At 50.6% G+C, this 15,249-nt stretch overlaps 1 protein-coding gene across 2 annotated transcripts; it reads left to right on the plus strand.

The window, feature by feature from the left end:
- Positions 1–6: 6 nt before the first annotated feature.
- TMEM132B (transmembrane protein 132B) lies at positions 7–14,896 on the plus strand. 2 transcript variants are annotated; one of them, XR_004302615.1, is made up of 5 exons: positions 7–194; positions 3,646–3,916; positions 5,647–5,838; positions 6,757–10,056; positions 11,419–14,896. XR_004302615.1 is itself a non-coding variant. In XM_032431610.1 (4 exons), the coding sequence occupies exons 1-4, from the start codon at positions 31–33 to the stop codon at positions 7,903–7,905; spliced, it is 1,776 nt and encodes a 591-aa protein (XP_032287501.1). In that variant the 5' UTR covers positions 7–30; the 3' UTR covers positions 7,906–14,896. The 2 variants fall into 2 exon arrangements, 1 of the variants encoding a protein (XP_032287501.1); XM_032431610.1 differs by having other exon boundaries at positions 6,757–14,896.
- Positions 14,897–15,249: the final 353 nt, after the last annotated feature.

Consider the following 15,249-nt stretch of genomic DNA (forward strand, 5'->3'; position numbering starts at 1 on the left):
TGCGATTCCATTTTTGTGAATGGGAAGGAAATGAAGAGCAAAGTGGACACGACCGTGAACTTCACGCACCAGCACTTCACCTCCCAGCTAGAGGTCACCGTCTGGGCGCCCAGACTCCCCCTGCAGATTGAGATCTCAGACACGGAGCTGAGCCAGATCAAGGGCTGGAGGATCCCCGTGGCCTCCAACAGAAGGTGAGGAGCCGAGGGAGGGGTGAGTCCCGCAGAGGGCCGGGGGGTCTCAGGCTCCAGGGACCAGGATCACTGTGGGAGGCAGATGGCCCTTCGGGGCCCAGGCCCCAGGGAAGCAGCTTCCACAGTGGGTCGCAGTGGTCTGGGTTTGGGGTTCAGATGGATCTGACTTGGGTACTTACTAGCCTTTTGACAAGGAAATCATCCTGGACCTGTGAATAGTATCCACCTCAGGGAGTAGTTGCTGGAATTCAGGATTCTGTTGCACTGCATAAGAAGCACCTAGCATGGGGTACAGTTATTTTTTTATTCCCTATTTCCCCGTTGTTCCTCCCTGTGTTGTTTGTTCTCAGGTCCCTGCTTGTAAATGTCAGCCTTCATCTGTGGAGCGTGGCATGGTGGTTAAGTTGTGGGCTCTAGAATGAAGCCAGAGTTTTTACCCTGGCTTCCCCATATAGAGCTGTGTGACCTCGGGCCAGTTGATGAACCTCTCTGTTCCTCAGTGTCTTCATCTGTAAATGGAGATGATAGTATTACTGAAGAGAGCTGTCCTGAGTATGAAGTGACACGTGGAGTAGACAGAATTCTAAAGATGACACCCCACAAGATTCCTATCTCCTGATTATTCATTCAGACCCTGATCTGTTACTTCTGGGATTTTACAGGTGTAACTAAACTTCTAAATCCATCAGTCTTAAGATGTGGGATTATCCAGGTGGGCCTGACCCGTCAGTTGACCCCTTGAAAACAGAGTTTTCTCTAGCTGGTGGCTGTCCTGTACGATGTGTAACCTTTTAAAATGGACATGTTTTTATCCAGCATAAATCCCCTGAGATCCACCGCCGTTGTTGGCTGTATGGAGAGTTCCCATATCTGTAGTGTTGAGTTGTAATCCGTGGTGTGTCCTCTCTCAGTGTGATGAATCAGCCGTCTGCGGGAGGCCACTCCTGCTGTGTCCAGCTGGGCACGCTCACGGATAGAGCTGCTGTGACAAGTTTCCGTGTGCACATGAGTCTTCTGGGGAAAGTGCCCAAGGCTGTAATTGTTGGGTCGTATGAATAGGGCATTAGTTTTAAAAGAAACTCCTGAACTATTCTCCAGAGAGGTTGTCCCATTTCACGCTCCCAGCAGCGATGAATGGGTCACCTAGTGACTCCACACCCTTGTCAGCATTTTCAGAGCTTACATCCTGTATGGTCCCTTTTACAGAGATGCGGAAAACGGACAACAGACTGGTGGTTGCCATGGGTTTGGGATGGTGTGGAGTATGAGGAGGAATCCCCGGGCACCCCTGTGCGGACGGACGAGTTCTGTGCCTTGACTGTTGTGATGGTTACATGAGTCCTCAGGTGACAGAATTGCATAGAAACACACACACATGCACGCACACACGTGTCCTGGTTAAACTGTTGAAATCTGAATAAACTCTGTGGTTTGTACCAGCATCCGTTTCTGGATCTTGGCATTGGACTGTGATTATGGGAGATGTTAACTCGACAGGAGTGGTGCAGAGCTTTCAGGGCCTCCCTGTACGTTGTTTTCTAACTTACTGTGAATTTCTAATTCAAAATTTAAAGTTTTTTTTTAAATAATAGAATGCTGTCCTAAAAGAACAGAACTGTTTCATTAATATGGTATTTCTATAACTTCATTTATTCATTCACCACGTTTATGATACTGCCCCTTCCATAATATATACTTAATTTTGCTCTTTTTTCAGTGTTATTCCTGTAATTAAGGGACATTTCACCTTGCTTTCAAAACTGGCCAACTGGTAAAAACTAATGCAAAGAAAAGAAAGCGTCAGGATTACATTCTGTGTAGATACTGCTGTTTGTCCGTGTGAGCTGGTCTCTAGTAAGTCGACTAGCAGGTATCAGATAAGCGTTAGAGACCCCCCAGCACCAGAGACCTTCATTCCCTGTGATGTAATCAGAAGGACTGAAAAGTAAACGGCAATAACTTTTCCGAATGTCATTCCAAGGTTTTGATCCTATGTCCCTTCACCACACAAAACCACCCTGCCTACCAGCAGAGATATTCACCCCTCACTTTGGGAAACCCAAAATGCTTCCTATTATTTTCCCAATGGGACCTTTCAGGGAGGCAGAAGGATCTATTTTAAAGAAAGTGGGTTTCAGAAGTCAAATGGAAGCCTGTAAATTCACTGCTCTGCAGCTGTCTAGACCACGTACTAACCAGTCTGAGCCCCGGCATCTTCATGGAGAAATAGGGACGTGTTTCGTGGCTGTTTTGAAGATGAACAGAGTTCGCTATAAAGAGGAAGAGGGCACGGAGGGGCACAGTGGCCTGGGTGTGGATCCCGCCTCTGGATGGCTAGCTGGGTGGCCGGGGTCGAGTGGCCTCTCCTCTCTGTGCCTTGGCTTCCCACTGTAAGATCAGGATAGTAAAACACCCTCCCTCCTTGGGGTGGTGATTAAAGGAGTCAAATGTATGTGGTTGGCGTGTGAGATGCGGTCCATGTGTGTCAGCTCTCGTGGTCACATGAGTGCGTCGAGCTGGACCCAGCACATAGTAGGTGTGACTCAGTGTGTGAATCTCTGCACTGTCGCTCCTGACACCTGATGGTTGTCGACTGGTCACCAAACAAGGTCCTCTCACAGAACACTCAGGACAGGTTCATCTTGAGGGGAAGGTTCTGGAATAGCAGAGCCTGTGAGGGTTTCTCCGGGGGGCTGTGCACAGGCCGGTTGAGAGGAGGGGCTGGGCCCGCGGGAGGAGGGGAGAGGCAGGCGAGGACCCGTGGGCGAGGGTGCCCCCGACTCCTGCAGGACTCCACAGCTGCTCTGTGCTGAGCACTGCGGAACTGGGTGGTGGGAGGTGGGAAAGGGCCCCCCGGCCTCTGAGAGCTCAGAGGAAGCCACCCTGTCGGAGCAGAGGGCCTTGGCCAGCCCAGAGCCGGTGCCAAGCTGTCCCACGCCAGTGGATCATGACGGTCTTCCCGCCCCCCAGGGGCTGTGCTTGCCTGCTCGCACCTTGACCACGGTGACCCTCACACACACCTGGAGGGAGCAGAGGGGCAGCATTCTGGGGGTCACTCCCAAAGGAGATATGCCCAGGCCTGCGCGGGGCTGGAGGAATGGAAACCGGTCCCAGCAGCTCTTCTCACCTGGGACCTCACGTCCCCCGCAGCGGGGACAGTTGCAGACTGCAGAGTTCCAGAACACAGGACGGGGCCCCAGCCTCTGCCTATGTGGGGCAGAGTGTCCGGCCGCGCTGGGCCCTGAAGGCGGCGTGGTGCTTGCCTTCCATGCTCCGAGCAGGGGCGCACGGGGCCACCGACGAGCAGGCAGTGAGGGAACCGATGGCGGGCGGGTCCGGTGGGGAGAAACACCATGTCATGTGCTCCGGAGAAGCCACACTGGATCTGGAAGACGAGTGTGCAAAGCCCCTTACCAACCATGACGCTCGTCCCGGTTTGTCTGTGCCCCAGGCCCACCCGAGAGAGCGAGGACGAGGAGGACGAGGAGAGGAAGGGTCGGGGCTGCTCCCTGCAGTACCAGCACGCCACGGTGCGCGTCCTCACCCAGTTCGTGGCCGAGGCGCCCGACTCGGGGCAGCTGAGCTACATGCTGGGCCCCGACTGGCAGTTCGACATCACCGACCTCGTGGCCGATTTCATGAAGGTGGAGGAGGCGAGGATCGCGCAGCTCCAGGGCGGCAGGACCCTGGTGGGCCGGGAGCCGGGCATAACCACCGTGCAGGTACGGCGCATGCGCTCCGTGCCCCGCCCCACCCCCAGTCTGTGCCGAGGCGCGTGTGCGTGTGCGCATGCGCACGTGAATAAGGCTCATGAGCCGCAAAAAGAATTCATCGGTTTTAGTAATCTAAGGTAGATTAATTTTTGCATTTTGGGGAGGGCTGAGAAAAAAATACCTAATTTCTTTCACCAGTCAAAGCTAAATTAAATGCACAGTGGAAGCAGCCTTTCCCCCCACGTAATTTACTCCTCATACATCACTAACAGAGGGTGGTCCAACCTGAGAGAACTAGTTTTATTTTTCCCACCTTGAGGGTTAACCGCTTAGCTATATATTACACTTTGAACAGTGGACAGAAAATTTTTAAATAGCCTGCATTTGTACTAAAAATAATTTTTAAATCCACTAATTACATGCTCTGTATTTTATTAGAATAATGGTAAAGCTATTTTTCTGGTCAGTTTTAATGGAATAATTATGCAGAAATGCTGCAGCATGTTTTTTAGTAAAAAATGTAAAGCATTGCTGCTGGTAGTTAATTAAGTCGTATTTTAGGTGGTGCCCCAGCTGATTTTGATGGAGCTGGATTGAACATGCTCTATTTTGTATGACTTCTCTGTTGCCGTGTTGCACCTCCTCACAGACCGAGCGGCGAAGACCAGCACCAGTGTAGTGATTCACTTCTGTAGGTCAGGAGTCCACGGGAGCTGGGCTGCGTTCTGCCCTCGGGGCATCGCAAGGCCGACATGAAGGTGGTGGCCGGGCGGGGCTCACGCGGGGCCGTGGGGGAAAGAGTCCCTTCCCAGCTCATTCAGGCTGTTGGCAGAACGCACTTCCTCACGGGTGTGGGACCGAGCGGTCTGTTTCCTCGTGGATTGTCAACTAGGGCCAGTCACTTTCCCCTGGGAGGACACCTGTGCCCCTTCTCATGTGATGGCTGGGTCAAGTCCCTCTCCCACTTTGAGTCTCTGTGACTTGCCCTTCTGCCACCAGCCAGGGAAGGCTCTCTGCTTTTACGGGCTTCACGTGATGCCGCTGGACCCACCTGCGTGATCCAGGATAAGCGAACCCGCTGTGTAAACGTGACATCGTCACAAGTGATTTCTCATCACATTCCCAGGCTTGAGAGACTAGTGGAGGACATCCTTGGGAGGAGGGGGGACAGTTTTAGAAATTGTGCCAACTGGATATTCGTCTCCATTTGTTAGTCTCCCCTGGTTGCAAACTAGAAGGTAACTTGCTTACGTGGTCTCTCCAGCGTGACGCAGCAGCCCTCGCCGTGGTCGCTGCTGTCCCGTGGTGAACAGCTCACTGCCCCCTGGAAGGACAGCGGCAGGAGAAGGTGGCAGAGCCCTGTAGGCGCTTTCCCACAGTCCTGCCACTTTCACATCTAAATATTAGTGGCTGGGAGACGGTCGCCCTCTGAGTGCCTGGTGCCACGGTGGGCAATCTTTAGCTATTGGCTCGTAGTTAAATTGCGCTCTTCCTGGGAAATACACTAGTATTGTCATGGCCTGAATCAGAGGAAAGGAAATGGACCAGCGTGGTATGTGTCATACTCCTCCTTCAATGGCGAGTGTGCCGTTGGACCACAGCATACCACGTAGCCACGCGGTTCCCACGGGTGCACGCCTCCAGCAGAGACCTGAGGGAACGCACTGGTGGAAATGTCAGTTAGGAGGTGCCCACACTTGTGTGCAGCAGAGGCTGGAGCTTGCTCGCTTCCTTTGAAGGTGCTCTCACCTCTGTCCGACTCCATCCTGGCTGAGAAGACAGTGATCGTGCTGGATGACCGCGTCACCATCGCCGACCTGGGCGTGCAGCTGGTGGCCGGCTTGTCTCTTGCCCTGCAGCCTCACAGAGCGGACAAGAGGGCTATTGTCTCCACGGTGTCTGCCCAGGACGTCCTCCAGGCCCCGCAGCAGGTGGGATTCCAGAGTCCTTTTGTCCCCAGTCAGTTGAGACCACTTCCTTCCCTCTCACGTCTTTGGAAGAGATCAGTAGGGCACTCTTAGCTAGGTCAGGGGGCTCCTTGAAGCTTCTTTCTGCTTCTTATCTGGGCCACCCTGTCTCTTTTTGAGAAAAATACCAGTGACTTAGATACATGTCGCTCGTTTATGCTTTTATACACCGACCATGTGTCCGTATACCATTTGCTTTACCTCAGCCTTGCCTGTGCTCGGCACACCCCGCTAGATCATGACCAGAGGATCCCATGTGGTCATTCTGCCAAAGCAGGTGGTGTTTGATACCTGGACATTCCATTTCAGCTGCTTGAACAAGCATGGCTAATGGGCACCAAATTGCTACCGTTTATAGTCCTTGACAACCCTAAAGTTCCCCTCCATCTTTAAACTCACGTGAAGGTTCGCTGAGGCACCGGGGCACGGTGCCTTTCCAGTGAGCTCGTCTTGTAAGGCATTGTCCCCTAGGCCCCTCAACCAGCGCGTGTTCTGCTTCATCAGCCCTGGCTTCCTAATAAAGGATGTTTAAAGTGATATTATCGGGAGGAGTAGCCTGATTAGTGGCACCTGATCTTGATTCAGATAAATTGCCTGATCTTTCAAAATGTTTTTTAGAAAGGTCAAAGTCAATGCAATAAATTAATATGCACTTTAATGCATTCATTAAAGTATATCATTTGCTCCTCACATCGGTGGGGCAGTAGGATGTTATGGATGCCGCCAGTTCAAGGCATGCCAGGAACTATTCAAGATTATAAAACATAGAAGTTTATTTTTCTCAGCCTGTATATTTAAATAATATTCTATAGGAAATCATGTTTATGTTTGCAGTTGAAGGAACCTGATTGTAATATAATGCTCTGGTTTCATTTTTCTTAGGAAGCAATAGTCAGTTCTTGGATTTTGTTCAGTGATGGTTCGGTGACACCCTTAGACATTTATGATCCCAAGGATTTTTCAGTTACTGTGTCATCATTGGATGAAATGGTGGTGTCTGTCCAAGCAAACCTTCAGTCCAGATGGCCGGTTGTGGTCGCACAGGGTGAAGGGCAAGGGCCCTTGATTAAATTAGAAATGATGATTAGTGAGCCCTGTCAGAAGACCAAGAGGAAGAGTGTTCTTGCCGTGGGTAAAGGGAATGTCAAGGTCAGATTTGAACCAAATATTTATGAGCACCAAGGAGGCACCAACAATATTGAGGGCATCAGTCGGGAATACAAGGACCACCTCAGTAATTCCATAGAGCGTGAAGGAAACCGGGAGAGAGCAGGTCAGGAGTGGTTCCAACATGGCGCCTCTGTTGGCCAAGAGGAACGTAGCAACAAAAGCACAACCCCACAATCTCCCCAGGAAGGAAAGGATAAGAAGTCACTCAAGAGTGGCGGTCCAGACGCGTTCACAAGCTTCCCCACTCAAGGGAAGTTACCGGAACCCAATAATCCCAGTGACCTGACAGTGACCTCCAGGGGGTTAAGTGACTTGGAGATTGGCATGTACGCTCTGCTCTGTGTCTTCTGCCTGGCCATTTTGGTCTTCTTGATCAACTGTGTGGCCTTTGCTTGGAAATACAGACACAAAAGATTTGCCGTGAGCGAGCAAGGCAACATCCCCCATTCCCATGACTGGGTCTGGCTTGGGAATGAAGTAGAACTTCTGGAGAACCCCGTGGACATCACCCTCCCGTCGGAGGAGTGCACGACCATGATAGACAGGGGACTGCAGTTCGAGGAGAGGAACTTCCTTCTCAATGGCGGTTCCCAGAAGACTTTCCATAGTCAACTGCTCAGACCCTCTGACTATGTCTATGAGAAAGACCTTAAAAGTGAGCCTATAAATCCATCGGGCCCAAAGCGGAAGCGAGTCAAGTTTACTTCCTACACCACCATCCTCCCGGAGGACGGCGGCCCATACACCAACTCCATCCTGTTTGACAGTGAGGACAACATCAAGTGGGTCTGTCAGGACACGGGGCTGGGGGGTCCCCGGGACCTTAGAGACTATATGGAAAGCCTGCAAGACCACATGTGAACTCCTTTCTTACGTTTGTATTCACCTTTATGCCTTCTGTTTTTTGAACGGTGGAGCAGTGAGTTTGTTCAGCAATAGGGGATGATTTAACAAAGCTTCATTTGGGGCGGTCTGGGGCGGGGAATCCCTTTCTGAGCAGGTGTCAGAGGCCTGGAGAGCTATAGCAGCTGGGTTATAAGCTGGGAAATGTCTCGAAAGCAGCCACCTGTAGATCCTGGAGAAGTTCTAAGACGACAGTTCTATCTGCTACCTGGTACTAGCTCAGTTCAAACATTCTAAACCTGACCCCACAGACATTGTTAGTCATCTCGCAACAAACGGCCACATGGAATTAGAAAAGGCTCGGGTGTTGATTTTTCTATTCCTAGAACTTTTAAAGCACAGTGGACATTCCTTGCCCTTGGCCTGAGATTGGATGTACGTGAAAGATGCTGAATGTAGCCGCCCTTATTTGTTACGAGGCTGCTCATTATTTTTATACACATTTGCACCTGCACCTGGTTCCTTTGGCCTCTGGAATTCTTTTTGAAACATGAAGAAGAGCAATCGCGGTCTCCTCTCTCTGAGATGTTTGATTTTCACATGAGTTTTAGTCGCTGACGTTTGCCGCGTCCGTGCCGGACGGCAGGTGCTCTCCGTTGCCCACGTTCCTTACCTAAGGGGCAATGTCTGAGAAGCTTATCCTCACGCTGTCCTCCCTTCTCTTTGTTGTGGAACTTCCTTGTATCAGACTGGGACATGGGATTTTACATAAAATATTAATATACTGCGAGGGAGGGCCATCTTTACAGTTTTCTATACGGCGCTTACAAACTTTGGTGACCACTTGTCAACCACATTTGTTTTTATCTTCTGCTTGTGGAACATTCGTGGGGGACTCCTGGAGTGTATTTCTGAGGGCAGAAAGACCCTGAGAGAGTCGTATTTATACTGGTGCTTTCCGGTCAACACAATTTGTTATCCAAGCTGAAATCAAAATTTTAAATTACTATTACACAGAAAGGAAATTGTGTAGGAGATATGTTCAGGTGGTACTTCCATTTTACCAGAGCAAAAAAAAAAAAAAAAAAAATTGAAAGTAAGTAGAACTTAGCAATATGTAAAAATCCATCCATATAATGACACCCCCCCCCCCCCCCCCGAAAAAATCATCAGTCATGACTCTGGCAGAGCTCAAACCTATGCAGGGTATGCACTGATGGAGAAAAGAATGGGTTTGCTCCCAAGTTTCATAAAATAAATGACTGTTGGAGAGTTTCAGAAGCAGGTAGGTAGAAAAACCATAGCTGTTGGAAAGTCAGAGTGGCAACAGGAAAAAAACATAAGCGTGACCCCCCCTGCATAATTTTTTAATAAAAAGTGTCTTTCAAAGAATAGTAGGAATGGTTTCAAGCAGAGCAAGAATTTCAGATTAGCAGAGCAGAACAACATTTGATTACGGTGGGTTAGCTGGGAAAACGGGCACGGGACTAGCCCACCTATTCGAGGATTTCTGGTGCCATCTGCATCGCTGAGAAGTAGAAATGTGAAGGCCAGAGTCGCGAAGACCTGCAGGAGGGGCAAGGAAGTGGTCGGCTGACTCCACACGGCGGAGGAGCGAGCTGTTGGAACAAGAGGTTGTTGTGAGCTTTCTGTGTGTGGGAGCACGACCACCCGCCTCCTCCAGCGGACGGCGTCCTACCCGTGTCTCTCGCCCACGGGACTGCAGCGGGTCTGTAAACAGTGCATAAATCTGCAGGCTTGTGGGCCTGAGCTCTAGAGGTCAGTGTCCAGCCGATCTTGTGTCTCAGATGGGGGTTAAGGGCTGAAGCCGGTGAAGTTTCAAAAATCTTCCAATCTGATGGGTGAAGGAAGCCAGGAGACCCGGGCCTTGGCTTCGGAGGGAGTTTGCACAGAGAAGGCTGACGCCTGGCAGCAAGAGCACCCTGGGCACCCAGAGGAGGCTGAGGCCGCTCGCCGAGGGTTCGGTGTGGAGGGAGCTCGGCCCACCGGGGAGGCCCCGGGGAAGTTCCCACGCTAATGCCACGTAGCTCTCCTATCGAGTCCCGCTCCTGTGCCGTGTTCTCAATGTTCTCTGCCTTTGGATCTTCAGCATTCCAACATAACGGGAACTTCGAGTCTGAAACTGAGGAAGCTCAGCTGGTATAGGGGGTGAGTCTCTCACACACGCGCGCACGGACAGCAGGCTGCCCCCACTGCTACAGGGAGGCCCTGGGTCGGGGGGTGATCTGGGAAGGGACGAGGGACGTTACCATTGCCGTGGGGAGCATTACTGAGAAGCTTGCAAATCAGAGCCTTTCCTGGGGTCTGAGCGCTTGCTGGGGGCAGAGCGCAGACTAGGCGGCATCAGAAGGGAGAAGGTGCCGGTGGGTTCTCAGGAGCGGGAAACTGACCGCTGTCCTGAAGATGCCTCCCGGGGGGTGAGCCACAGTCCCCCAGCGTGATCTGGGCTCTGTACGGTCACCTTTGCTGGCTTCTGTTCAAACTAAGTTCACTATGAGTCACGTGGAAGGTCACGGGGCGGGGGGGTCCCTTTTACCGCACAGGGCACACTCACACGGACGCACACATGTATGCACGTGAGTGTGTGAATAGTGAGGAGCCAGGGAATACAGTATTTAGTGGAATCGGCACCGTGGCTCGCTCCCCGACTTGGCATGGGCACTATTCCCAGCTCCCCAGGATTTCAGTGAGGTTCTTTCTGTTCTAAATGTTTCCCGCTCACCAGCAGCCATGGATTATATCCACTTGTTTTTCAACTAGATCATTTAAAACGAATAGGAACCCCTCAATAGCTAAACTAGAACGGGGAAAAGATGTAACTTAGGAAACCTTGAAATCCGTTCCCTGGGGGCCTGCACTCACCTGGAGTTTCCAGGTTTTTACAGCTGAATGGGTGTGATTCGTCACCCGAACAGAACAACAGTGATAAAGCCCCGTCCCTTCCCTAAGAAGGGAATACTTAGGCACCCCCCTCCCCCCAAGGCCAGCACCAGCCAGCCTCCTGAGGGGCCGCAGGCTGGGAGCTCTGCGGGTTCCACGGAGGCTGGCTCAGGCACCCACAAGGACCAGGCCACCTAGAACGGGGAGGGAGAGAGCGGTGTCCGCCACGGCCAGATGTGCTCCCTCCCAGGCCGGGGCGCGGGGCGCCACATGATGGAGGTAGAGCTTAAATGCACAGAGTCGCATCTTCGGGAAAGCCAGAAGACCCTGCCAATGTCCCCGAAGAACGCCCCCCAGCAGGCCTCGGGCCGCCCCGTGCGCACGGACAGAGGACTGACTGACCTCCCAGCTATTTTGTGTTGCATCCTGGTCAGGGTCAGCTCCCAGACTTCAACTCCAGGCAGAGGGTGTCTGTGCGCACACGTTAATGCAGGGAAAACATGGATTACTTTTTGTCCCATTTGCCACATCCATAGACGAGCACTTTGTACTTCGTTCATTTTTAAGTTTTAGGAAGTCTGCCTTTGTGCATTTTGATCCTTTGCATCCTTTCTTCACCCTTTTGGAAAGGCATCTTCCCGGTGTTGGGGTGTTGGGACCGGTCAAGGCTCTGTGTCTGAGAACTAGCCAGCCCGCCTTCAACAACCATGCAGAGCGGTTGCACCTGCTTCCTACATGGCTCCGGGACTGTTGTCTTTTCTACTCGAATCATCTCAAAAATGGCTTCAATTCTCCATCCTCGTCTCTGTAAGTGACACGATGGATAGTTTATAGACTCAGCAACCATCTCCCCCATCGAAATTCTACACGTGTGATGTACCGCATATCACCTGTGAGTGAAGGGACAGGACGGGTGGTGGAGGTTACGGGAGGATGCGGCTCGCAGATATTTTTGTATGTAACATACCGCAGTACCCCGAGGCACCGAGAGGTGTGCTGGAATAAATACATTTTACAGTAAAAGCATGCAACGCTGTAGCTTTTAAATGTACAGACCTCCTGCTCAAAAATATCTAAACCCATGGTGGGGGAAACACTGGGTAGGAACGCGGCCTGGAGAGGGCGCGGCTCGTTGGCGGCATCACTGATGGAACCTGCCAGAATATTTTGATCTTACTCTTCATTGCTTTTGGATTTTTTTTCCTCTTTTTTTTTTTCCTGGAAATATTTCAGAAATAAAGTGACTACATTTCCCAGCATAAAGGTATATTCTAACCACAGGGTAACTCATCATTTTTAACATGAAAATAAACATTTAAACATTCTTCCGTGGTTTCATTATTTTACGCACACAGTCCCTTTTCAACTTTGGCCTCTGTATGATTTTGCTAGATATCTATTTTTTTCTTCTTAGCCAGAGATTTTTAATACCTCTGATACAGCAATAAATGGAAACCAAAAGAAAATGTTGCTTAAAAGTTGCCAACAACTTTCACCTTGGAAAGCTTCTCATTTGCTTCCCCAGCTGGGGGACACTTATTCTGGGATGTGTCAGAAGGAGGGCTCGTGGCACCCAGTCCCTGGCCAGGGTCACACCGTCTTGGACTCAGCGCTGACATGCAGGATGCAGTGGCCCCTGACCTCGGTCTCCCTTCTGGTCTTTCCTTGTGGATGGCTCACTCAAGTATGTATTTGGGGCATGGGCGTGGGTGCTGAGGACCAGGACAGGCAGAGCTGTGGAGACATAAGAAAAACACAAGAGTGCCGGGCTCCTGCCTGGGAGGCTGATGGAAGCGTTTCAGCTGACGGCCGGCCAGGCGCTGCTGAGCCCCCACAGGTCCTCTGTTGGCATGAGTGTCCTCCCCAAAACTGCCAGTATCACCTTTGGCATCTTGGCAAAGGCCACCCCTTGCTTTCAGGAAGAGGCAGTAACTTGAGCTAAGCGGGCTCTGCAGACCTCATTTGAGGCAGCGGGTGTAAACACGGGGGTTTGGCTTGTGGAATCAGATCCGCAGAGTCGCAGGCTGCAGATGAGCCCCCGTGCTCTCCCAGGCGTGGAGGATTTCCCACTGACCACCTCCCCCTCCTCCTCCTTGTCCTCGGAACATAGGAGGACGGAGCCACGGCCCCGGCACGCTCTCCCCAGGCCCCAGGGTGCACACACGTAGTCAGGAACGTTGGTTTCTAAAAGAGAAAGGAAAAAGAAGCTTGAAAAAAGGTTTGTAAAAGAATGAACCCTTGTTATATTTAGTTTTTGAGTGTGTGCAAAGTGCAACCCCCCACATTTCCAGTTTGGGGGGGTATTAATTCCTTCATGCCTTTAGTTTATGGTTTCACACAGCTTAGATTGGCAATGGAGGGGTTTTTTGTTGTTTGCTTTTAGAAATTGTAAAGAATATGAGACAGGGCAGGAACATTGTACCCTGGGTCTTCTAGGAGTCGGGGTGAGCAGGACACTGTCATTCTCCAGATGGGAAATAACGGTCCAAGTCCAATAGGGCCTTCCTGCCCCAGTCCAAGAAAGTAATCATGTCATCAAAACTGGACAGTCTTCATGTTCCATGAGATGCCTTTATGATTTCTTTGGCTTTAATTATTGCCCTTGGTCAGTTCAAGATGAAACCTTTTCATTTGATCTTAAGGATTGAAATCTCGTTAGACCCTGCAGAAGCCCAGAGGACAGGCGGTCTTCTTAATGCATCTACCCTGCCCGTTGGAAGAACGCACTTTACAAACAGTGGGATGGATGTTGCTCTGGAATTCAGGGTCCATGTGATATCGACCTCTCGACCCATTTGAAAATAGTACTTCTCTAGGCTTAAATCACTGTTGACCTGACCCGTCTTTCTTTTCTTCCTTTGGCCAAAGAGCATGTACCACTTTCTGGTTCCCATGATAAGGTTGCAGCCGAAAGAATCCACTGCTTGATGATGACCTACTTTGTAGGAATTTGACTTGCTGAATGAAATAACACCAACACCAGTGTAGACACTGCCCGGGTAGTGTAGTTTCTTCACTTAGAGATGCTTCCTTGGAGAGTGTGCCTTGTTCTCTTTGTCCTAACCACGTAGGATCTCTGTTTTATCTGGGTAAGTTCCCACTTGAGGCAAACACGCTCTAATCCCATGGGTATTGTAGGCTGACAAGGGGGCACCCACGAGGCATTGATAAAGCACACCCTCCCAGGTTCTCAGCCCCCGTGTTCCGCTCTCCGGGTTGTGCGTCTCTCCTGGGGCCTGTAAACTTGTGTGGGGCCTTTTACTGTCTCAGTGGCCCTGCCGCTGTAAATCGCTTACACCTGCCAGTTCCCATCCCCAGAGACGCCAAGACTGGCCACGGGAGGGACCAACGTGCTTCCTCTGGGCACACAGACCACCGAGCAAGTGACCTTTCCTTAGTTGTCCTCCACGGGGAGCCTTATTTTGAACATCAATTTAAAATTTAATGCAGATTCCAGGAATGAATCTGTTGCCCGACCTCCCATGACAGTGATGTTCCAGGCATGGTCGTGGGTTTAAGCCAAAGCCCAAACTATGGAAGGCAGGAGCCGGAGAGTAGAGAATTATGTAATAAGTGAACAATGGGTACCATACAGCAGATCCATGCTCTCGGTGGGGGGCCACACGTGTCTCCCCGTGGCCGACGATTCTTACGATGCTGCTTATCTATATAACACGTGTCTGAAGAGCATGCCGTGTGCTCACAATTTAAATCTGTCAGGTTCCCTGGCTCTTCTCAGGCAGGTGGATCTGATCTGGGCTGCCGAGCGCAGTGAACGGCCAAATCCACACAGCCCACTTCCGGCTGGCTTCTGGGCAACAGTGGGGGATATTTGGCCTGGCATTTGAAAAAAAAAACAAAGGTGTTATCCCCTACTTTCTACTTTTCTGAGTTGGGTTCTTGTTGCCTGGTACTCGCCCGATATTATAAACAGAGCATGCTGTGATAACATTGTGCTTCTATATCCTTTTTCGGTTGTATAACGTCTTTCTCATATTACCCACGGTTTTCAGTATGATCTGTTGTATATGTTCCTCGGTATATTTAACATATCTGTAAAGGCACTTCCAAACATTTTGAAAATGAAGAAATAAAACGTGTTGGATGATTCCTTGTTATAGTAAAACAGTCAATTGGTAGGTTCCAGGAAATGACCTCATCTTCAAATACATGTTCAAAGGAGGATATTAAGAAGAACTTAGGTCCGGCATAGAGGCAGTTGGCCATGTCTTCAGAGTCTTGAGGACAGTTATTGGCCGAGACCTTGAGAATTAGAGAAAAGAATGGTTTACTTAAATATGAGAGCAAGATTCCAAGGGAACGAGGGGAATACTCAGGGGATGTATTCTGGCTAAACAGCCGGTTGAACTATCTAGGTTAGGAAGGTGCCTTCCAGAAAGAGGACGGTGGTGGTCCCTGCTTTTCTGTAGGTAAGACATGCAAATTCGGTTCTTGGAGAAA

Source organism: Phoca vitulina, unplaced genomic scaffold, assembly GCF_004348235.1.
Source record: "Phoca vitulina isolate PV1807 unplaced genomic scaffold, GSC_HSeal_1.0 scaffold46, whole genome shotgun sequence".
NCBI classification, from domain to species: Eukaryota; Metazoa; Chordata; class Mammalia; order Carnivora; family Phocidae; genus Phoca; species Phoca vitulina.

Coding starts and splice junctions, on each gene's coding strand:
- TMEM132B (XM_032431610.1), top strand. CDS start 31: ATGAAGAGCAAAGTGGACACGACCGTGAACTTCACGCACCAGCACTTC. Junction 195..3,645: donor CCCGTGGCCTCCAACAGAAG/GTGAGGAGCCGA, acceptor TCTGTGCCCCAG/GCCCACCCGAGAGAGCGAGG. Junction 5,839..6,756: donor TCCTCCAGGCCCCGCAGCAG/GTGGGATTCCAG, acceptor CATTTTTCTTAG/GAAGCAATAGTCAGTTCTTG.